Source organism: Hemitrygon akajei, chromosome 3 (genome assembly GCF_048418815.1).
Source record: "Hemitrygon akajei chromosome 3, sHemAka1.3, whole genome shotgun sequence".
Classification (NCBI taxonomy): Eukaryota; Metazoa; Chordata; class Chondrichthyes; order Myliobatiformes; family Dasyatidae; genus Hemitrygon; species Hemitrygon akajei.
This window is the reverse complement of record NC_133126.1, coordinates 179,896,594-179,921,134: the sequence shown is the minus strand read 5'-3', so window position 1 is coordinate 179,921,134 and position 24,541 is coordinate 179,896,594. Positions and strand designations below refer to the sequence as shown.

At 38.1% G+C, this 24,541-nt stretch overlaps 1 protein-coding gene across 5 annotated transcripts in view; it reads left to right on the top strand.

The window, feature by feature from the left end:
- xrn1 (5'-3' exoribonuclease 1) overlaps positions 1-24,541 on the top strand; it is a 136,102-nt gene that overhangs the window by 66,398 nt on the left and 45,163 nt on the right. For all 5 annotated transcript variants that reach the window (XR_012098411.1, XM_073041507.1, XM_073041505.1 and 2 more), the window contains exons 15-28: positions 1,475-1,594; positions 5,318-5,487; positions 5,580-5,700; positions 6,211-6,303; positions 6,738-6,841; positions 8,765-8,896; positions 14,920-15,082; positions 15,564-15,677; positions 17,063-17,161; positions 18,137-18,252; positions 19,331-19,477; positions 20,318-20,407; positions 20,967-21,102; positions 23,097-23,153. Coding sequence is in view for 4 of the 5 variants with exons in the window: in XM_073041507.1 (XP_072897608.1) it covers positions 1,475-1,594; positions 5,318-5,487; positions 5,580-5,700; positions 6,211-6,303; positions 6,738-6,841; positions 8,765-8,896; positions 14,920-15,082; positions 15,564-15,677; positions 17,063-17,161; positions 18,137-18,252; positions 19,331-19,477; positions 20,318-20,407; positions 20,967-21,102; positions 23,097-23,153 (1,662 nt within the window). In the remaining variant the exon portion in view is untranslated. The remainder of the gene's footprint in view (positions 1-1,474; positions 1,595-5,317; positions 5,488-5,579; positions 5,701-6,210; positions 6,304-6,737; positions 6,842-8,764; positions 8,897-14,919; positions 15,083-15,563; positions 15,678-17,062; positions 17,162-18,136; positions 18,253-19,330; positions 19,478-20,317; positions 20,408-20,966; positions 21,103-23,096; positions 23,154-24,541) is intronic.

Below are 24,541 nucleotides of genomic sequence, written 5' to 3'. Positions count from 1 at the left end.
ACAGTCAGCATGGCTTTGTGAAGGGCAGATCATGCCTAACAAGCCTGATAGAGTTCTTTGAGGAGGTGACCAGGCATATAGATGAGGGTGGTGCAGTGGATGTGATCTACATGGATTTTAGTAAGGCATTTGACAAGTTTCCACATGGTAGGCTTATTCAGAAAGTCAGAAGGCATGGGATCCAGGGAAGTTTGGCCAGGTGGATTCAGAATTGGCTTGCCTGCAGAAGGCAGAGGGTCATGGTGGAGGGAGTACATTCAGATTGGAGGGTTGTGACTAGTGGTGTCCCACAAGGATCTGTTCTGGGACCTCTACTTTTTGTGATTTTTATTAACGACCTGGATGTGGGGGTAGAAGGGTGGGTTGGCAAGTTTGCAGACGACTCAAAGGTTGGTGGTGATGTAGATAGTGTAGAGGATTGTCGAAGATTGCAGAGAGACATTGATAGGATGCAGAAGTGGGCTGAGAAGTGGCAGAAGGAGTTCAACCCAGAGAAGTGTGAGGTGGTACACTTTGGAAGGACAAACTCCAAGGCAGAGTACAAAGTAAATGGCAGGATACTTGGTAGTGTGGAGGAGTTAAGAAAGCTTATGTGGTGTTAGCTTTCATAAGTCGAGGGATAGAGTTTAAGAGTCGCGAGCTAATGATGCAGCTCTATAAAACTCTGGTTAGGCCACACTTGGAGTATTGTGTCCAGTTCTGGTCGCCTCACTATAGGAAGGACGTGGAGGCATTGGAAAGGGTACAGAGGAGATTTAGGATGCTGCCTGGTTTAGAGAGTATGGATTATGATCAGAGATTAAGGGAGCTAGGGCTTTACTCTTTGGAGAGAAGGAGGATGAGAGGAGACATGATAGAGGTATACAAGATATTAAGAGGAATAGACAGAGTGGACAGCCAGCACCTCTTCCCCAAGGCACCACTGCTCAGTACAAGAGGACATGGCTTTAAGGTAAGGGGAGGGAAGTTCAAGGGGGATATTAGAGGAAGGTTTTTCACTCAGAGAGTGGTTGGTGCGTGGAATGCACTGCCTGAGTCAGTGGTGGAGGCAGATACACTAGTGAAGATTAAGAGACTACTAGACAGGTATATGGAGGAATTTAAGGTGGGCGGTTATATGGGAGACAGGGTTTGAGGGTCAGCACAACATTGTGGGCCAAAGGGCCTGTAATGTGCTGTACTATTCTATGTTCTAAGTTCAGTTGTTTCTGTGCACTGTCCCCAGTTTCCATTAATCTCTTACTCAGTCTCACTCAGTTTCACATATCCATTTCTCCTATTAACCTTTCTCTTCCTCCAATTTCCATGTTCAATGCCTGCAAAAAATGTTGAGTTTTTTGATTTCTTTATGATGCTTACAGCAAAATAGTATTTCCATCAAGCACAATAGATTAAATATTGTTTAGTGAAAAAAGACATCTTTCATGATGATTGTAAAGCTTAAGATAATTAATTGTTGTTTTTATTTCCTCAGTTTTTAATGACCGATGAAGAATCTCCAATCATAGAGTATTATCCTCCAGATTTCAAAACTGATCTTAATGGCAAGCAACAGGAGTGGGAAGCTGTTGTGTTGATTCCATTTATTGATGAGGTGAATGTTTTTTGCATGTTACCACTTTGTGTTTGAAGACTTTAAATAGTTAAAATGATCCAATCATCACTTTTTAATGCATGAATATGACTAGTCTTTAAAGAAGTAACACATAAAATGCTGGAGGAATTCAGCAGGTCAGGCAACATCAATAGAAATGAATGAACAGTTGACTTTTCCGGGTGAGACCTTTCTTGAGGAGTATCTGTTGATTTCTACTATAATAGTCTTGATTTTAAAATACTGATTTTGTTTTAATGTTAGTAAGCAGCCTGAAGTTATTACTTTAACATTTATCTGCATGATAAGATGTCTTTTTTTTCTTGTTCTAACTTTAGTGAACTACTGTTGAGGGGTGGCGGTGGATAGTTTTTCATGAAAATTGATGGATGCTTATTTATGGGTCATTCCATTATCCAAACCCAAGCATTCCCACATTTTTGTTTTTTTTTAAGTTCTTCTTTGCCAGTGAAAACTTGAATTTGTATAATACCTTTAAATTGGAATACATAATAACTACTGAAATCAGATGTAAGGAAATTAGAGAAAAGGATTGACCGAATGGATACTGTGGTGGGGCATTTTAGCAGAAAATGTTGATTCAAATGAATGAATAATTACATTTCTTAAAGTCCTGGGCATGATAGAAGGATTATGGGAGGAAATAACATAAGGCAAAAGAAATTACATGCTTTACACTGATGGCAAAGCAAAAGAAACACAGTAACCAAAAGTTTCAATGACCTGAGAGGAACTAAAATACCAGATGGTGTTTCACCAGATGTAGTGAAAAGGTGGAGGCATGTAAAAGAAAAGGTTTTTATTGGAAAAGATAGATTAGTATCAGTGAGGATCATTTGCTTGTTACTTGGCAAAGTACCCTTCATGATGGTTAGGAAGCCTGTAAATTGGTAAAATCTCAATCAGTGTTGATGGAAGGGATAAGGGAGGTACAGTACTGAGCAAAAGTCTTAAGTACCTGTTTTAAAAAATTCTGCAAAGCAAAGATGCTTTCAAAATAATTAAAGTTTCTGAATATCAAAACAAGTTTTTAATATTCGAATGTAGAATTATAGCGAATACTATAAAAAATAGTAAACAGTAAACAAAATCAAATCAATGCAATACACACAAAATGCTGGAGGAACTCAGCAGGCCAGACAGCATCTATGGAAAAAAGTGCAGACGACTTTTCGGCTGAAACCCTTCACCGACTGTATTCTTTTAATAGATGCTGCCTGGTCTGCTGAGTTCCTCTAGCATTTTGTGTGTGTTGCTCAGATTTCCAGCATCTGCAGACTTTCTCTTGTTTGTGAAAACAAATCAATGTTTGGTTTTGCCTTTAAAGGTGCATCAATTCTCTTAGGTACATTGTTGTGCAATTTTATAAGAAAATCGGCTGATAGGTTGTTCCAGTCACCTTGGAGAACTTGCCACAGTTCTTCTGCAGAGTTTGGCTGTCTCGTTTGTTTCTGTCTCTCCAGGCAGGTAATCCCAGACAGCCTCAATGATGTTGACATCAGGACTTTCTGAAGGTCATACCATCTGAAACCATATTAAAAAAATCTAGGGTGCATGAGACTTTTGCACAGTACTGTGTAGAACCAGCTGAAGAAATGGTACAGAAATGACTAAGCAAGTTATGAAAATAACACAGTCTGTTCAGGAATGAATGTTTGGGAGGAAGGGTAGAGTGGGGGAAATGGGGGGTACTGCAATTTGGAATGAATAATAAAAAAACTATTGAAATGAAAGAAGATTGGTAGCTCAGTTTGGCTGCTTGCTTGTAAGGTTGTTCGCTGAGCCTGAAGGTTAAGCTGCAAATGTTTCTTTGCCAGTTGAGGTGTTATCATCAGTGCATAATTGAGTGTTGATTCTACAGAGTGCTTGTGTTTATATTGGTTCAACTCATTGTTCTGATTGGTTGCCTGTCGTGCTGGCTGCTAGTCACGTAGTTCTGTGGAGAAAACTATCCATGACACTAGGTAAACATCAACGAGCTGCAAGAAGACATGGTACTCTGTCACTCATCTCAGTACATGAAGATACAGAAGGACACAAGTTTGTCTGGGAAACTACATAAATCCTGGCAGATGCACAAAACCAAAATTAAGAGAATACTTAGAACTTGATTTTCAACAGAAGATTCTGTTAACAAGCATATGGAGCTGGACCTAATTTACGAACCTATGTATCTGCGGGATCGGGGCCAAAGTGGGAGCGAATACCTGAGGAACCAATCTCACAATGACAGATAACCATTGATATGGGCCAACAGAGACTAGTGGCCAGCCCGACAGCCATCCAATCAGAACAACAAGTGAACAACAAGGTGGAAACAACGATCAATTGTGCACTAATAATGTCATCTGGATTCGTGATGAAACATTTGCGACCTAACCTCCAGGCTTGGTGAACAACCCTAAAACAAAAAGTGCTGTTTTAATGATGAGAAATTACAGAATATTGTTGGGCAGAGGGTTCAAAGTTGTCTTCATACATGAATTATAGTAAATTCGTATGTAGGTGCAAGTAACCATGAAGGCAGTAAAAGTGACACATAGTATAAAAGTAGAGAAATCTTGTTGCAACTTTTCTCAGCAGATTTGGTGTCCTTTAAAGATTGATGAACTTGCATCAAAGACTGTTCAGATAAAGTTCATCAAGTTGATTTCTTGCATAAAGCAATATGCTGACAAGGAAAGATTGGGCTATATGGTTGGAGTTTAAAAGGAGTGGTATTTTATTAAAGCAAGTAAGTTTCTAGATTACTCAACAAGGCAGATACTGGCACAATGTTTCTCTTTGTGGAGGAATCCAGAACAAAAGAGAATAATTTCAGATTGAGGGTAGTTCTCATTGAAGGTAGATGAATTTCATCTCCAAATGTTGTCTGTCTTTGGAATACTAAAATCCTGAAGAGTTGTAAAGACTGAATCTATAATTTTTTAGCCTACAGAGGAGTTGGCGATTGTGGGGAACTTGCCAGTACTACAATTGAAATCAAGATCAGATCATTCTTGATCTTATTGAAAGGTGGAGCGAGATTAAAAGACCATTTATTCTACTGTGTCAACTACTTGTGTTTTTATGGAGAGGATTTTGCTACCCTTTCCATTCTTACCACTGTTTCAGACCCATCGTTATATAATTGAATAAGAAAATAAAAGCAAAAAACCAGAAATTTAAAAAAAGTTGAAAATGCAAGAGATGCTTGCTAGGTCAGGCAGAATCTACGAAAGAAAAAACAGTATTAATGTTTCAAGTCAATGTCCCTCCATCAAATCACGTTCTTGATTTAAGGTATAAACATGAATTCTATCATTCTGTAATATTTCTGTTCATTTGAAAATGTAACTGACTGAACTATCACCTAGCTGGAAATACCCAGATTCTTTGATTAAGTAAGACAAAATCATATGCTCAGGAGAATAATTGCTTTCAGAATCTCAAAAGCATTAAGATAGATTCTTTATTGTGTACTCATCACAATATAATGTAATTACTTGCATTGAAGTCCAGCTGTACTAAATATGGAAATAACTATTTTAAAATCAGTTCTGAAGCCAGCATCACTAGCATAATGAAGAAATCAGCTGGAAGTTGCCCCCACTCTTTGGAGCTTATAATGGATATTTCAGCCTTCTCAGGTTGCCATCTTTTTAAATTGCTTCATCAATTGTGAATGTATTACCAAAACTGAATATTTTTCCATCTTTTCAGAAACTATTATTGGCAGCAATGGAACCTTGTAATGAGCTCCTTTCAAATGAAGAGATACAGCGCAATCGCCATAGTGGATGCGTTAAATATTGGTATGATAAAGAAATTGAATTTAAGTATCTATCACCATGGGCAGAAAAATTTCCAGATGTGAAACAGTGTCATGTAAGGTAATGAGATTTTGTCAATATCAAATTGTTTTCTAAAGCATTAAGCATTAACAACTTTGTTTGTGTTAATTTACCACTTGTTTAAATTAAAGACAGGAGGAGATTCCCATTGATGCATGGATAGTACCTCTTCATTTTACGTTAAACACTATCACTAACAACAGTCTGCTGTACTTCTGTGGGTTTCCAACTCTGAAGCATATTAAGCATAAGGTAAGATTTGCCCATGATAAATTACTGTTATTGCAGAACTTGTGGCAGTTATTTTTATGTATTGAGATTAGGAATTTACTACATTATTGGGGGCTTGGAAAAATCGAAAAAAAAATTTGTTCAAAGAGATAGTTGTTCCATTGCCCATAATTGAGTCTTTGCCATCATTCTTATAAACTCATTCTTCTGATGTTATGCATATTTCTTTTAATATGGCTGAAGGTGGAATGATCTATCATCATGAGGGCACTTTCACAACTGCCTCTCAAAATGAAATCATGACATTTAAACTTTATGCGTGTCTTGAGAATGAATGATGAAGTTGGAAAACTTCCATCTTCTTTATAATCATCTTCTGATTATAAATTACAACTACAACAAGGTATTCAAAAGGCTAAAGATATTCAAATAGAAGTAGCAAGTCATTTTACAATAATTGGAAATAATCCTTTCTTTTACACTTTGTATTTCTTGTATAAATGGAAAATGTCAATATTTATATTTTTGCAGTTCTACTTGAAGAAAAGTGGGGTTCAAGTTTTTCAACAGTCAAGCCGTGGAGAGAATATGCTCTTGGAGCTATTGCCTAACAAGGAGGAAGAAGTATGTAATAGATTGCTTGAATTGTAACAAATGAAATTTCAAAGATTGATTTTATTTTACCTTTTTAAGAGAGGGTTCATAGAGACATTAATATTGAATGGTTTTAAAAGTCGTTTTCCTATCCAGTTCTATGAATGAATCACATCATTTCCAGAAAAAAATTGCTCAGTGCTTTGATTAAATTTGAAGTCCAGATCATTCATTGGGTTTACACCAAAGCTAGCTTTTGCAACATTAAATTATTTTTCAGAATCCAAAAATGAGGGGCATTTTTAAATGTGTTTGTGCCCAATTTCAGTAAACATTTCTTTTCATTATGCTTGGAATGCTCTCTTTATTGAAAATTTGCATTTTGACGTGTTGAAAAGAGGAAACCCAATATTTATAATCCATATATTTAAGATTAATATAGAAGTCGCCTGTTTCCCTTTCAGAATGTGGATGACGTTGCTAATCAGGAGCTGGGAAGGTCTATCTTTTTGAATTGGCCCCATCTTGAGGAAGCTCGAGTTGTTGCAGTGTCAGATCAAGAAACAAAGTAAGCACCAAATTAAAAACAAATGTTTTGAGTTGAAGTCTGAGCAATAGTGTGAGACAGTGCTCTTAGTGTTGTAGTTTGGGTTTTGATTTGGTGTTTGCAGAATTATATTCCCTTTTATATACTGTATTCTTCCTCGTGGAAATCTACTTCCAGTGAGCTGTTTATGTTATGTTAATACATTCAGCAAACCAGGCAGTATTTGTGAAAAGCAAAATTGTGTTGTTGTTTCTGTGTGCTGATGAGAGATCATTGACCTGAGTTTTACCTCTATTTCTCTCTCCACCTTTGCTGCCTGACCTGCTAAATGTTTCCAGAATTTTCTGCTTCATTTTTTAGGATTCACACTTGTTTACATATGACCACTTTGTTACACAACAATGCAGATGAGATTAGTTCAAATGTTTGCAAAAGTTAGCTCTGGGCTTGGGATATAGCATTAAACTTGCAGGCTGAGCAATTTTAAAAATCAATGGCAGGGTTCTGTATGTGCATATTTTCTCACACTTATTCAAGAAGAATTCGCAGAGTATTCACATTGGGTTGTGGAATTTCAGAAAATTTAAGAGTTGGACTGGGATCTCTGTTTTGCATCTCTCTATGCCTTTTGTGATTACAATAAAGAAAATTATTTGAAACGTTCTGATTTTCAGAATATTTGTAGGGCTAACCACATGATCTAATTTCATTGTTTTTTAATAGGAAGATAATTCAAAGCAATTTTATACTTTGAATATGCAACATTGAAATGAAATTTGATATCCATATATTTCAAGATTGCAAGCTGATACTGATTATTATCTATAAATGTTTTCAGGGCCAATTTGATAACAGTAAAATCAACCAAAACTCCCTACTATGGTTTTAAGTGAAACTAATTTGTACTTGTAGATGCTACTTTGTAGCAGCAGCACATTTGACAAGCACTTTGTGTCATTGCTGTAATCATCATTATCTACTCACCAGTGAATTTTTGCTTGGTAATGGTGTTATAAACTTCTTTCAATCTACCCGATGCAAAGACACCATGTACTACAGTGAAAGTAACTTTAACTCTTTATTAGCAAGTTACTCGAGAGAATCCTCCTAAGCGCTCTCTCTCGGAGGCTGCTTCGAGGATCTCTGCCTCCTGAAGCAAATACAGTTCTTTTTATATCATGCAGTCACGTACACAGATACATGTGTGTTCACCCCCCTTAGTTTCTCGACAGATGAGTATTGTTAATGTTATCAGTCATAAATTGTTCGTATAACAGTTTTAATTGCTACTATGTCTGGATACAGACGTGCACAAGCCCATCACCCAAAGTCTGCTGCCCTTGTAAATAGTCACTCCCTCTAATTGCTTATCTTGCAGGTGCCATAAGAAACACAAGGCACAATATATTTCTCACACCAAGGCTATTGTCACCCGCTCAGCTTATCTTATGGGAAAGCATTTGTGCATTTATACTCTTTTTCTCAAGCTCATAGCTGCTATGACCTTTAAAAAAATAGCCAGGGTCACAAGCGGCCTATGAGATGCTAACTTCTTAGTATTACAATGGTACTTCAGAACAGGGATAAGTGTTCTCTGGGCATCCAGAGATCTTTGGGAATCACACATCACATTCATACCTCACTGTGTGTGGATGTTTGCAACTTGGATGACTGAAGTAAAGTTATCGTAAAACCTTCATCTGACATCTAAATTTCTTCATAAGTTTGAGAACTGATCTGTCCCCATTATCTGACTGTTATCCATATTGGTATGTGGCTTGTTCTTTCAAAGCTGACCTTTTTCTACACTGATTTCTATGTGTTAGGTTATTATTACTGTCCCTTAGAATATGGAGAACAAATTTAAATTGTTTTCTTCTGATCTTACTTAATTGAATGTGAATTGATTAGTGACATGCCTGCTTTTCTGACAATGATTGATAGATATTACTTAGACGAACCTTCAGGAGTGCAGAAGCTTTATACAGGGAAAACTCCACCACCTATTAAAGTAGTTTACCTTGGTGATGCAGAACAAAACACGTGGACAAGAGAAGTGAATAATATAACAGAATTGTAAGTACATGCAATGCAAACTGCTTATTTCATATTAATATTGTAAAACGTGATTTGCAAAATAAATCAAAATGTACACAGATGCAGTACAATTTCACCTTTTCTCTTAATTGATGTTTTCCTCGTGTCATTTTATTTCATCATTTCCTAGGTTGTTTAGTCAAATAGTACTGAAAATTTCTGAAATATGGGAATTTACAATCATTGAAGACACATTACATGGCCAGGATAAGTTACAAAACTATTTGATCCATAATAGGCTGAGACCACATTTAGTGGTTTAATGATGCTGAAAGCACTTAGAAGTTCTCTCTCCCCCTCTTCCAATTTGATATCATTGGTTTTATTTAAAATAAAGCCCTGGCCCTTTTATCTTTTTAAAGCCACTGTCCCATCTCTAATGCCTAAGTCCTTAAGTGTGTTGTAGCTTCCTAGGTTCAACCTCACTGAGTTTCTATCTGTGACAGAATACTGAATTACCTCCAATCAAAGTGACCATTCTTCCAAGTCATTTTCAAATGTCTGCAGACTTTAGTGTGATTGATCTACACCATTCTTCTACAGTGCCTCTCCACTGTTACCCATTGGATGGGTAACACTTTGTTCCGTTCTTATGTATCAGAGAGTTGTTAACCTTGAGTGACTTCTTGCCCCACTGAGGCCATCTGTTGACCTATTGATTATCTATCTGGCTCACCTAGGATCATTATTCAGAACATGTATATTGTCCTGTCACAGATCTCCCACTCTTTTGATCTTTTAGTATCTTTAAATTTCTGGACATATCCATGTACAATAAAGACGGCCTATTTCCATATCCATAATATCTGCCCTTGCCTTGCCTGCTCAAACTCATCTGCTGAAATACCTATTGATTCTCATGTTACTTCTAGATATGAACATTGGAAGTAATCTATAATGCTACAGCTTGTATACTCTCATTTACATATCAGCATTGCTTCAGCCGACCATACTGTACATGCTGAAATCAAAAGTTGTAGATGAACCTTGAGATTCGTAGTCTGCTGAGGGCTAAATCTGTGGCATTCAAGACTGGTGATCCAGACCTATATTGGACATTCAGGTGCAACCTACAGATGGCTATCTTAGAGCAAATAAGCAATTCTGATTGAAGTTAGAGATATAATCAGATACATATTAGCTCTGGTGGCATTTGCAAGCCATTACTTCCTACATAGTGAAACCTAGCATGAATGGCAGTGATGCTTCACTCCAAGATAAGCTCAATGCCTTTTATGCTTGCTTTGAAAGAGAGAATAAAACTACCGGTAAATCTGTGCAAGTCCCTATGTGACCCTGTGATCTCTGTCTTGGAGGTCAACGTCAGAACATCTTTCAAGAGGGTGAACCCTCGCAAAGCATCTGGTCTTGATGGTGTAGCTGGTAGGGCTCTGAAAGCCTATGCCAAACAACTGGCAGAAGTGTTCAAAGGCATCTTCAAACTCTCACTGCTGTAGTAGGAGGTCCCCACCTGCTTAAAGAAGGGTGACAGTCATACCAGTGCCGAAGATGAGCAGAATGAGCTGCCTCAATGACACTCACATCTATACTGATGAAGTACTTTGAGAGGTTAGTCATGACTAGAATCAACTCATGTCTATGCAAAGTTCTGGACCCACTGTAATTTGCCTGTCATCACAGTAAGTCTGCAATGGACGTACGGTCACTGGCTTTTCACTCTGCCTTGGATCGTCTGGACAACAGCTGTACTTATGTAAAGCTGCTGTTTATCTATTACAGCTCAGTGTTCAACACTATCATACCCTCAGTTCTGATCAACAGGCTCCAAACCCTGGCCTCTATATCTTCTTCTGCAACTAGGTACTTGACTTCCTCACCTTGACTTCTTTCACTGACCACAGTCAGTGCAGATCAGAAATAACATCTCCATCTTGCTGATAGTCAACACTGATGCAACTCAACAATGCCTGCTTACCCTACTGCTCTATTCTCTCCACCCCCAAATTTAGTCAGTCACTAGCAAGCATGCCTTCAGCTACAAATCTGAAATTCCCTTCCTCAGCCACATGTTCGGACGCGTCTTGTAACTTAAACTGTTGATGCTATTGGTGTTGATAACCAGCTATACTCTGGAACCAAGATCAACCAAACCTAAGTAGTTGACCTGCTCTAAGTAGATGACCCTTGTGTTTATGCATGATTGCTCAGCTCCAGGCACCATTGGTTCATTCACCAAAGCATACAAGAAGATGAGCTTTTTCCAGTGTCCTCTACCAACCTGATCTCTCATATTAAAGGTTTGCAACAAAACCTTGGCAAGCAGGAATTACATCTCAGGAGCCACTGAACAGTGAATGCAGACTTCAGTAATGAAATTCACCCAAGCCTACATTGTGCCTTTTGTCAATTGAGGAAAAGTATGCATGAAGACTGAGATCGCAAAACTGGCATGAGATGAGTGTACTACGAGGCAAGATTGATCTTTGCAGCTGAGTTCTGGGCTATCTGTAGCAGGCACCTTGAGATACTGGAAAAATACCACCAATACTTTGAAAAATACTCCAAATTCACTAGAATGATAATTAAAACAATGTCGGTGTTCGCTTCAGGCCAGCTTCCTTAGAAATGAGCCCATCATTGTCTTCGGGCATCTATGTTGAACTGGGGTAGACACCAGGTTCCTGTTCCTGTAATAAGCGTTCTGAACATTTCATGTAGAGCTGGCCAAGCTGATGCAAAGAAAGATTGAAGATGTGCTCTGAGCTTTATTGAAGAAGTGCAGTATCACCACTATGTCCTCGAAGCCTCTGTCCCATGATTGCTCAAAGTAGAAGAGAAGTATTTGGGTGTTGTAAGAAATCTCAAGACCACGCACCAGGAGCCCATTGCGTAATCCTATAGAAGTGATAAAAAGAGCACATTACTTCACAAACTACCTACCCATCTGTCTAGTCAGCCTTATTTCTGGAAGGGTCTGCTGTTCTTGCCTTATACTCATTAACTATTTCAAATCATATAAAACTTGAGTGGAAGCAAGACATACGGTACTAATTTCATAGTAACAAGATCTCCAAGAAGACACAACATTCTCATGGTCTTTTGTCTCCATCACCAGGAGCTGGCTAGTACTGCAGCTGTTGATAAACTGTGTGAAGTTTCTATACATTTCCAGATTTTTCTAACTTTTGTGAATGATGAATTTTTTCATAAACAGTAAAATACACCCCTCTATGAATGACAAACAAATGTTATGAGATAGTAAGTTATAGGAGCAGAATTAAGCCATTTGACCCATTGAGTCTGCCATTTCATCATGGCTGATCCAATTTTTGTCTCAGCTCCAATCTCCTGCCTTCTCCCCATATCCCTTAGTGCTCTAACCAGTTAAAAATCTATCAACCTGTGCCTGAAATATACATAAAGATTTGGCCTTCACAGCTGTCTGTGGCAAAGAATTCCTCTGATTCACCACTCTATCGATAAAGAAATTCCTCCTCATCTCCATTCTAAAAAGATGCCCCTCTATTCTGAGGGCTCTGGTCTTAAGAATTTACCACCAGAAGAAACATCGTCACCTCATCTGCTCTATGGAGGTCTTTCAATATTTGATTGGTTTCAATAAGGTCGCCGCTTATTCTTCTGAACTCCAGTGAATAAAGGTTCAGAGGTTCATTTATCAGCAAAGCATGTATCCATATACAACTCTGAAATTTGTATTTCTCCAATAGCCACGAAACAAAGAAAGAACATGAAAGTTGTTCAGCAAGAATCATCAGCCCCCTTGTACAAAAAAGAATGGCATCCCAATCATCAAACCCCCCCCCCCCCCCAAACCACTCTCCCCCTGCACAAGACGGAACAGGAGCATTGACTCCCAAAAAGCAACCCCTCCCTTGTTCAAAAAACTAACAGCACTAACAGAACATCAGCCCCTGAACACATTCCACTTACACAACAAAACGGAAAAGGAATGGGTGATTTAAAAAGAACAATACAATATAAAACCTGTAAGTCTGGAAAAAGTCCACAGTTCATAAATGCAATAGTCCAATCCATAAACAAAAAACCATGATGCCATCCTCCAATATCACAATATCCATCGAAAGGAAGGGACACTATACGAGGACGAGAGGCCTACCCACCTGCCACAGTGAGCCACACAGCAATAGGCTGCATACAAACTCGTACTCCAGCAGCAATTGAAAGGCAGGTAAATGGGTGCTGAAACTCTCGTCCACCTTCTGCATTCACCTTGATGTCTCAGTCTTCCTCGATGCTTAAATCAGCGATTAATGGGCACTTAAATGGCGAAATGGAGTCGAACATCGGCTCATGCCCCCTCTCGAAGATTCTTCACAACGAAGCCCAGAGTCCAGAGCTATCAAACTCTCTCCATATGACAAGCCATTCAATCCTAGAATCCTTTTTGTGAACTTCCTTTGAACCCTCTCTAGTTTTAGCACGTCCTTTCCAAAATGAGCTGTTGCTATTGTACATTGGGAGGTTGAGACTGTACAAGGTTTCCCAGCAAAAATATCACTTCTAAAACAAGGGCAAAATATTTACTTTGCTTCCCCTGAGAAGCTTATAACCGAGTTGCTACCATCCGCCACCATCTTCAACCCTTTTCATCCCCAACATCACCACACACAGACAAATAATTGTTAATATGGATGGCTTATTAGAAATACAAAAAACTAATGGAATAACATTGTTGTCTGCAAAGGCAAAATTCATTGTCCATCTGTAATTGATTTGCTGGGCTGTTTCGGATGGTAGTTGAGAGTTGATTCTATTGCCATGGGCCAGGAGTTACACAGAGACCCGAAGATCTGATGGGGAAGAATTGATGTCAAGGAATTTTTAGTAATCCAAATGGGCTTTTTATGACAATGTCAAAAATTTCAAGGGTTGTCATCATCAATACTCATTTTATATTCTCAGTTTTAACCAAATTTAAAGGCGGAATTTGAACTTTGAATTATTAGTCCAGTCTTCTGGATACTTTTAACTTAACTACTCTATTTTGGTACCTAATATATACTACAGAAATATTTTCTGTAGTGTAGTAAGCAGAATTTACTTCAGTTATCAGAAAGACTAAGAGAAGTGATGTGCAGTACAGTATTTCATTATTGATAAATGTGTTTTGCATATCAGTTTATAATGGAATTAATAGATGATGAATAGTTTATTTAAAACTTTGTTTGGAAAACTAATAAAAAGCATATAGAGTCACAGAACACTGCAGCACAGAAACAGGCCCTTCAGCCCGTCAGGTCTTTGCCAAACCATTAATCAGCCTAGTCCCATTGACTTGCACCTGGACCATAGCCCTCCATACCCCTCCCATCCATGTATCAGAATCAGGTTTATTATCACTGGCATGTGATGTGAAATTTGTTAACTTAACAGCAGCAGTTCAATGCAATACATAATCCAGCAGAGAAAAAAATTAAATAAATAAAATGTGTATATTGAATAGATTTTTAAAAAGTGCAAAAGCAGAAATATTGTATATTTTAAAAAAGTGAGGTAGTATCCAAAGATTCAATCTCCATTTAGGGATCAGATGGCAGAAGCTGTTCCTGAATCGCTGAGTGTGTACCTTCAGGCTTCTGTACCTCCTACCTGATGGTAACAGTGAGAAAACGGCATGCCCTGGGTGCTGGAGGTCCTTAATAATGGACGCTGTCTTTCTGAGACACTGCTCCCTAAAGATAATCCTGGGTACTTTGTAGACTAGTACCTATCTAAATTTCTTTTAAATGCTGAAATCAAACTTGCATCCACCATTTGCGCTGGCGGCTCGTTGCATACACTGAGTGGAAAGATAATTAATGCTCTTTCTTTGAAGACTCAGTATGAAATTATTTATCAGGGTGTCATGAGTATTTTGTTTTATTGATCTTTCAACAACAGCATGGCTGATTATTATGCTTTTGTTTTCACATAGATTCACAAACAAGCTAATTTTATCTCCTAATTTTGAAGATATTTGAATTGGTGATTTCCTTATATTTTTAAAAATGTCTTTTCAGTTACCACAAAAGGAAAGGAATCCTTATCAATGAAACTTCAGTGCTTGTATATGCACAGCTTCTCGCAGGTCGTCGATATGTATTTGGTCGTAATGGTGAAGTTACCTTAGAGAAGGAATGGTCAAAGCAAATACTTCCATTTGCGCATCAAACCACTGTTAGGGTAAGAGCTGAAAATAAAGATCATAAGACATAAGAGCACAATTACGCCATCGAGTCTGTTCTACCATTCCATCATAGCTGATCATGTCCTGAAGAAAGGTCTCAGCCCCAAACTATCTACTCCTTTCCATAGTTGCTGCCTGACCTGCTGAGTCCCTCCAGCATTCTGTGTGTGTTGCTTTGTCTGATTTATTATCCCCCTGAACCACTTTCTCCTACCTTCTTCCTGTAACCTTTGATGTCCTGACTAATCCAAAAGCTATCAACCTCCGCAGCAGTATGTGGAGGCCATGAATTCCACAGATTCACTACCTTCTGGGTAAAGAAATCCCTCATCTCTGTTCTAAATGTTTGTCCCTCTTTTCTGAGGCTGTGCCATCTGGTTCTAAACTCCCCCAGTATAGCAAAGAAACTTTCTACAGAGATGTTTTGTGTAAACCATCTGATGGAAGTTAAATCCAACCACGATGCTTCTTTTTCAGGACCTAAAATCATTTGATTCCAGTTTGTCTCGCTTTCGCACATTGGATGAACTATTTCCACCTGGAATTAACATTTTCATGTTGGGAACTCCCTACTATGGCTGCATGGGAGAGGTTGGTTAACTTTGATACAGGAGATCTAACATTTTGTGTCTTAGATGAGAGTGATTGAAGTTTGATCATGTATGAGAAATGAGATGTATCACTAATTCTTTTGAGTGCTTTCATTAGAATATATGTAGTTTGTAACCTTAGTATCTCATTGGGTCAACAATGTAAATAATCACCACAGAAATCAGTGCAATCTCGTAGTCAATTGGTAGACCTTCATCTTACCTACAGTAATGGTGTAGGGTTGCAGAAAAGGAGTATTGGGAAGAGCAGACATTTCATTGGTGCTTCTGATCGTTATCTGGTAACGATATTGGTATACCTGGTAAGTAGGAAAAGGGTGATAATCTGCTGTGATACAACCTATTTGAAAATAATCTACAGAAATTGTGCATAAATTAGACTGGACTCTATGCACCCAATCCAGAATGGTTAAAGTGAAAATTGTTGAACAACATTCACTCATAATAAAATACTATGCATTAATTTTATTAGAAATTTTTAAAAATTATGTTAGTTCAACCTGTTGTATATGCTAAATGCACAGGATAATAACATTTACTTTGAGCTACACTAAAATTTGCTTAAATGGAGTAAAAATTGTAAGTGGATTTAATGTTCGTTGGCAGTATTATAGCACTGTAACTCAGGTCTCAGTTAAGCCCCATGAATTGTATTCATAATCTGATGGAAAGCAAGAAAAAAGTGTTTAAACAGCATCAACAATTGGCTGAGTATTTAATCTGAAGAATGACATCTCTGACAGTACAGCACTTCCACAGTAACTGTGAGATGTGGATGTTACCAACAAATTCAAATGACATTTTGGTTTTGAACTCTGTTTTATATTTTAAAAAATAGTATTCAGCCCCATTTTATTTAAGCTGTAGAACTCTTAGCTAATTGAACATCTACAGTTAAAGCCATTATTAAAGTCTAATGTTAAAGATCTGTACATTCCCAGGACTTACATTTAATTGCATTTCTGAGAGGCTGCAACATTGTTGTGCATTTTTCCCTCAACAAGCTGTTAAATTTCAGACTTGAATGTAACAGGACATAAAAAATCTTCTTCATTACTCAAAAAAGCGTGAGGAAGTTTTCCTGGCAAGTTGGCCAATCCATTATCTTCTACCAAAACTGCCAAGGCAAATTTAACTGATCATCTTTCACATGGCTGTTTGCTTCACCCTTCTCCTATGTTTAACAGTGACGATACATAAGGACATTGTTGAATGTGACTGATAATTCCTGGGGTGTGAAACTGCAAGTTTTGTCTTTTTTGCCTGTTATACCTGCTTTCTGCACTTCTGCTTTGGAATCCAGTAAAATACATTATGCTTGTACATAAAATTGCTGAATGAAACTGAAATGGTTTATTTTAATAGGTTCAAGACTCTTCAGATGTTATCACAGATGGAAGAATCCGTGTGGTTTTCAGTGTTCCTTGTGAGCCTCATTTAGATGGCATTATACAAAACCAGCATGTGAGTACTTAGTGTTTGTTTGACTATCTTGAGTATTGTAAAGTGTTCCATCCAGTATTGCCGTGATAACCCCCTTCATTATATCACAATGGTAGTGAAATTGTTAAGTGACTTTATTATCAGATTTTTGTTCTGCAAGTTCTTCATCACATCAGAGCACTGATGTAGTACAAGGGGAAAATAATAGGACAGTGCAGAAAAAAAGAATAGACTGCAGTACAGACAGACGAAGTGCAAGGCCATAATGAAGTGGAATGTGAGGTCAATCCCATTTTACCATACTTGGGGAACTGTTCAGTAGTCTTCTTACAGTAGGATAGCAGATGTTATTGAGCCTGGTGGTACATGCTTTCATGCTGTGTTGTATCTTCTGCATGATGGAAGAGGGGAGAAGAGAAAATATCTGGTGTGTGTAGATCTTTGATTATGCTGACTGCTTTACCAAGGTAGAGAAAGGTATGGACAGTCTTGTAGAGTGAGATAATCTCTTACAATCTATGTATAAAATACCCCATTGGCAGTTAGGCTTCTCCTAATATGATAAGCCCCTAGTTCAAAGTAAATTTTATTAGATTACATATATCTCACCACATACAACCTTGAGATTATTTTTCCTGTGGTCATACTCTACAAATCTATTGAATAGTAACTATAACAGGAACAACTGTGTAAATGCAAATATAAATCAATCAATCTCTGTGGTAGCTCACCACTCAAAGGCTTCCAATCACAAAAATAGATCTAAGCAGTATGCAGCTGAACCCAGTTTTATTTTCTGAGGAGTTGACAATAGAATTGAACACGAGACTTTGCAGATACTGGAAATCCAGAGCAACACACACAAAGTGCTGGAGGAACTCAGCAGGTGAGGGAGCTTCAATGGAAATGATTAAATGATTAAGCACCCACATAATGGAAATGAATATTTAGAAGTGAACATTTTAGGCAGTTATTGATTTTATGTAATTGTTTCAGAAATACTCTACGAAATATAACCCTGGCTACATCCTGGCCAGTCGCCTTGGAATTACTGGGTATCTTGTGTCAAGGTTAACAGGCAGTTTGTTTATTGGGAGAGGATCAAAGGAAAAGTAAGCATCCCTTTATTTACTTCTGTTTGAGTGCTTTTCTGTTGCAACGAAGATGTCTCAATTCACTGCAGAAAAAAAAAATAATTTTGCCTCATGGGGAAAGTAATCTAAAGTACCTATTTTGCCCAAAAAAAACTGATTGAAGAATTACATTTCTAAACACCAAGTATGCCACGAGTTTCATGGAAAAGAATTGATTAGGTACAATGCAGGCTGAACCCAGCACATCCTTGAGTGTGTTGGTGTGAGTGCAAACTATGCATTTCACTGTATGTTTCAATGTATGTGTGATAAATAAATCTGAATCTGAATTTGCCAACTTAAGAAAATTACCAGATCTCCAAGGCCTTGGCTTTGAACTGCAGATCAACATAATTAATGCTTTAATGTGCTCATCCAAGCTCCATCAACATGGGAGCAATCAGGTCAAAGGCTTCATTAGTGCTTGCACCAACTGGATGAGCAGAAAATATTTAATCTGAAGCACACTTGATAACGGTCCGAACTATATGAAATTATTAATGTTTTTTATTTCCAAAACCTTAACTTTTGAATGTAAAGGAATTAGAATCAGCATAAAATTAGTTTCACGGCACTGAATTCTTTACTAAGGTACTTCCTTCATCCAATGTATCTGTTTTGCCTCAGGTGACGATGTAAGATTTTTTAGAGGGGGAAGGGGTTGAAGGAGATGGTTCTCAATGAGAGTAGTTTAAAAGCAGCTGAAATTCTTGTTCATTTGTCCTTAAATGCAGTGTGGAAGACTGCCAGTAGCATAGCCAAATCAGAAAGGGCAAGAGTTTTCTGTATTTTACTGTGCATGAGCAGAAATGCTGAATTTGTTATCATTTTTATAAATGGTTAGTGGTAAGTGCTGCTGTCATAATTAGCATAAAGCCATTGATACTGGAAAAATATAAAGCAGTATTTTGTTTCTCTGTATCAAGAATTGTAGTTGAAAGAAATCTACCTGGATTTATAAATGCCAATTGCAAATTGAATTTTAAGAGACTATCAGAAGAAATTGTTCTTTTTTTAAAAAAAGACTAATTTATTGTCTTCAAATTCATTTTGGCAGCCCACTTGGAGAACAGAAAATGAATGTGGGGCTGAATCTAAAGTTTAATAAGAAGAATGAAGAAGTGCCAGGTTACACGAAGAAAGTTGGGAATGAGTGGTTGTATTCTTCTGCTGTTGAACAGATTCTGAGTGAATATCTAGAGAGGTAATATATTATTTCATTGCGTGCATAATTCCACTTATCTAGAGCAAAATATTTTTGCTATTAAAAATGGTATCTTAAGTTCCTGATCTCTTCCAGCCATGTGCAATTGTCCTTTTCAAGATTGTTATATGAAGTTGAAGGTTGATTCAGTTCTGGAGTGCTCCACACACTAGAGTATTTGATTCAAAGCATAGACTTGTACCACCATGACAGGTTTTTGAAAATACATGGGTAGGATTAAGTTAACAAATTGTCTGTATGGGCCAACTGAATCCTACCATGCATGAACCTTACACTCAGGGAAATTGTGAATAGAAAAATCCCATGGTGGCACTAGAAGAAGAGCACGGAGGTTTCTAGTATCCTGTCATTATTTTTCCCTTAACCAAATTCACGCAAAGGGATTTTCTGGTCATGATCTCATTCCAGTTTGTAAAACTCTGTTGTGAACAAATTGATATTTTTATTTACCAGTTCTCATTGAAATGTTAAAGGAACAAAAAAAATGAAAGTAGATATTTTGTCACTTGTTAATTAAACAAGTATATCCTTTACATTTAGAAAGTTCTACTGTAGCCAGTTATTGATGCTCAGATTCTGATGAGACTTCAAATGGAGTTGATTATTCTGAACAAATCAGGACTGAATGTTGAGCAATAAATTTGCAATAGATAATTCTTAACTGAATGGTCAAGTCCAAAACTTCAGAAAGAAAAGTTTCCAATTATTTCTATGATGTTATTTATTTTACTTTATTTTCTGCTTATTATTTTGAATAAATTAAACTGATGGCAGATAATATTATTTAAACCAGATGTAAATGTATATTTTCATTTTTAGATTCCCTGAACTGATATGCCACATTGCTAAAAACAGCCACGAAGATCTGTACTATGAGGATGATATTTGGTCTGGAGAAGATGTCAGTGGGTGAGATTAATTTATTTGTTGTTGCACTAGCATTTAGTTTTGGTTCACCTATGATTTTCTAAGGACTTGAATAGATTAATTGATGGCTGTATACTAATCAGAACTGGTTATTTGGCCCTCAAGCCTGTTCTGTCAATCATACTACTTCTGTTACTGAATTCTATTGTCTCTTATTCCCAAAAACCTTGGGTTTTGAAGAATTAATCATTTATTTGAAATTTGTAATTGTTCTAGCATCAGAAATCTATTCTTGCAACATCATTTACTTGTACCATTATTTTCTACCTCAAAACCTTTGCTTATACATTGAAACTCTCTTTACTATAGTTTGTTGGAGGGGATTTTCAGGCTGCCTTTATGTAAACAAAAAGTTTCCCACCTCTCATTGAATATAATGCTCATTGTATGTCTACCTAAAATCATGTTAACCCAGCAGGAATCTTTAGTGAACTATATATTCCTAAATTAGTCAGTTAAGAATGTATTGAATTATGCTTTTGCATTGTACATAATACTAATTAAGCTGCTGTGTTAAAAATACTGTTTAAAATTTTAACAGTCCTGAAAAGGTCCAGGAAATTGGAGGCTGGTTGAAGACGCATCCTGTCAGTAGTTTGTCAAGAGCATCTTGTGACTTGAACTTATTGGATGCAGCGATCATTGAAAAGATTGAGCAGGAGGTAGAAAGCTGCAAGGTATTTCCTGTTTTAGTTTTCAGATATACCTTTGAAAAATCTACCTTTTAGTTTGTACTTTTTAAAACTATACCTGTTAGTTTGTAATTCCTTAATTCCATCTTTCTTTTCATATTTAATCAAGTTTTCTCATAGTGATTCTGTTTGATTCAAATTCTATATTGTCAGTGGTTGCCTGTAACTCTACAATAAATCTTAAATAGCAGTTCTTTAATGCCTGTATATTGTTAGGCTATTAAGTTGTGTTCACATCATATTTTTGCGCATGTGCATTCTACAGTGTAAATAAATATTATCAAGAAGGAAACTTGAATAATTTTGATTTTTTACCTCCTGCCAATGGATGAGTCTTGCACCGTTTCAGTATTCTTGAGGCACATTCATTGACATTGGGGAAAATCCGATCAGTATTCAGACTTCCTCTTGTTTCCATTCCCACCCCTTCTGTCAGGTGCAATAACTTTGACTGCATTAATTCCTTGTTTTTTTTTACTGTAATGCCATCAGATTTTATGGAATATGTATTTTTCATGTACAAAGTTATTTTTCATCTTGAATAGCATGTCCCAGTTCTTGCTGTGGTACATAATAATGCATTTCACCATGTTGACCTCAGAAATCCTGACATTCAGCAACATAAGTCATTGAGGTATGTTTAACAGAAGAGATGCAGTTGGGGTGCTGAAAAGGCTAAATGTGGAAGAGCTAAAGATGGAAACCAGTGAGGGATATGAGAATGAGATTATTAGAATTGATGAATTACTTAATTTGGGATTCAAGAGAAGACTGAGAGAAGAATCCATCTTATTGTACAAGAGGTCATTTCAGGAGTCTGTTAACAAGTGGGATAGAAGCTGACCTTCAGCCTGGTGCTATAGCTTTTGTATTTTCTGCCTGATGTGTGAGTGAGTGAGGAAGAGAGAATGTCCATGGTGGCTCGGGTTTTTGGTTATACTGGCAGCTTTGCTGAGGCAGTGGGAATTGTAGATAGCATTCATCAGGGCAGGCTGGTTCCTGTGATGTGCTGAGCTGTGTCCTCAACTCAGTGGTTTTTTTGTGGTCACATGCAGAGCAGTTGCCATACTGAGCCATTATGCATTCAGACAGAATGCTTTCTGTGCTGCATCAACAAAAATTGGTTAGAGTAAGGGGGACATGCTGAATTTCTTTAGCTTCCTGAAGAAGTAGAGGTGTTGGTGACATCAACGTGGTTTGACTAGACAGTCCATCGGTGATGTTCAGATCTAGGTACTAGAACCTGTCAAGCCTGTTGATGTAGACAGAAGCATATGCACATTCTGAAATCAATGAACAATTCTTTTGTTGACATTGAGGGGAAGGTTGTTGTCATGACACCATGTTGCTCAAGTTTGCTTTCTCCTTCCTGTAATCCGACTCAGTTATTTGAGATGCAGTGGTATCATCTGTAAACTTGTTGATGGAGCTAGAGCAGAATCTGAAAACGTGGAGACCAAAGGAACACTGGAAGTGGTGCAGTAAGGGGAAGAGGATTAATGACTGGTAAATGAGACTGAATAGGTAAGAACAGATACTCCGACAAATGAAGATTCTTCTGCTAATCACTAGTCAGAGTGGAGGCAGGAAGCCTATTACCTTCAGTCTGCTTCTGATGCTCTCAAGGCAAGTGCTTTGGTGCATAGACCACAAAGTAAATATCGCAAGTGACTCTGGTGCATTCACAGGCTTGTTGCAGGTTACTTCCTGGGGAAAACTTTTTTGCTGTCTCTTCATTGGTGTGCTCATTGCTGCAACTTTTAAATGTAATTATTCTCTAAAATCCTATATAAAATGAATATTCAACCACCTCTTCCAATTTTGCAACAAAAGACAATATTTCAATTTCTTTTTGATTATTTGATTTCATTTAACACCTGTAAGTTTTGAAGATAAAGCATTGTTCATAGTTATAATATTTTAATTGAAACATTTGCTGAAAGTGTTAGGTTTAACATCAGTGTCATTATTCCTCTTAGCAAAGAAGAAGTAACAAGAAAGTAAGAGTGACTGTGAAACCACATCTGTTGTACAGGGTAAGTTCAATGAGATATTTTCAATGTAATATTTTCCGTTCAATATGAAATTTAGCACCAGCTTCACAATGGTACCACTGGAGAGTTTAGGGTCTTGAAATCAAAATCCAGATTCGACTGCTATTTGCTTACTTTGCTAATTGGGGAGTGGTTTTTTTTTGTCTGCTGTAATAAATAATGTGCTTAATTTGCATGAATATCTGTAGCACTTGTACAGAACAAAGGAAACCCCCTCATTCACTAAAATTTTGCTAGTCATCTGAAAGATAGAATATCTGTCTGGGTCCTACCGCTCGTCTTATTCCTCTACTACCCCCTATCCTCCCCGCGACTCCCAACCCTCCCTCCACCTCTCTTCTCCCCTCCATTCCTCTGATCCCTCATCCTCCCCTCAACCCGCTCTCCCTGAACATCCCAACCCTCCTCTCCTTCCTGAGACCTCCCAGTCTTTACCCTCCTCTGACCCCAGCCCCATCCCTTACCATGTCTTCACCATCCCCTCTGACCTTCCCCTCTCTGAGGCAGAGCATTCTGTGCTCAGCAAGGGCCTCACTTTTGTCCCCCTCCGTCCACACCTCAGTGAGTTCCGTGCCCGGCATGACGCTGAACTCTTCTTCCGTCGCTTACGTCTCCGAGCCTACTACTTTAACAAGGATTCCCCTCCCCCTATTGATGACCCATTCTCCCGTCTTCAATCCTCCTCTTCCTCCTGGACACCCCACTGGGCCTTCTACCTGCACTTGATCTTTTCATCTCCAACTGTTGCCGAGACATCAACCATCTCAACTTCACCACTCCTCTCTCCTGCTCCAACCTCACTCCCTCTGAACACACTGCCCTCCACTCTCTCCGCACTAATCCTAACCCCACCATCAAACCCGCAGACAAAGGTGGTGCCGTAGTAGTCTGGCAGATGGACCTCTACCTCACTGAGGCCAAACGGCAGCTCTCTGACACCTCCTCTTACTTACCCCTGGAACAGGACCCCACCAAAAAACATCAAACCTTTGTCTCCCGTACCATCACTGCCCTTATCAACTCCGGAGGCCTTCCATCCTCAGCCAAAAAACTCTTAATTCCCACACCCCGCACTGCTCGCTTTTATCTCCTCCCCAAGATCCATAAGCCTGACTGTCCTGGTAGGCCTATAGTTTTGGCCTGCTCCTGTCCCACCGAACTTGTATCTGCCTACCTCGACTCCATTTTGTCACCCATAGTTCAGTCCCTCCCTACCTACATCCGGGATACATCCCATGCCCTCCACCTCTTCAATAACTTCCAGTTCCCTGGTCCCGACCACTTCATTTTCACCATGGATGTCCAATCCTTACACACTTCAGTTCCCCATCAAGAAGGCCTCAAAGCCCTCCGCTACTTTCTGGACAATA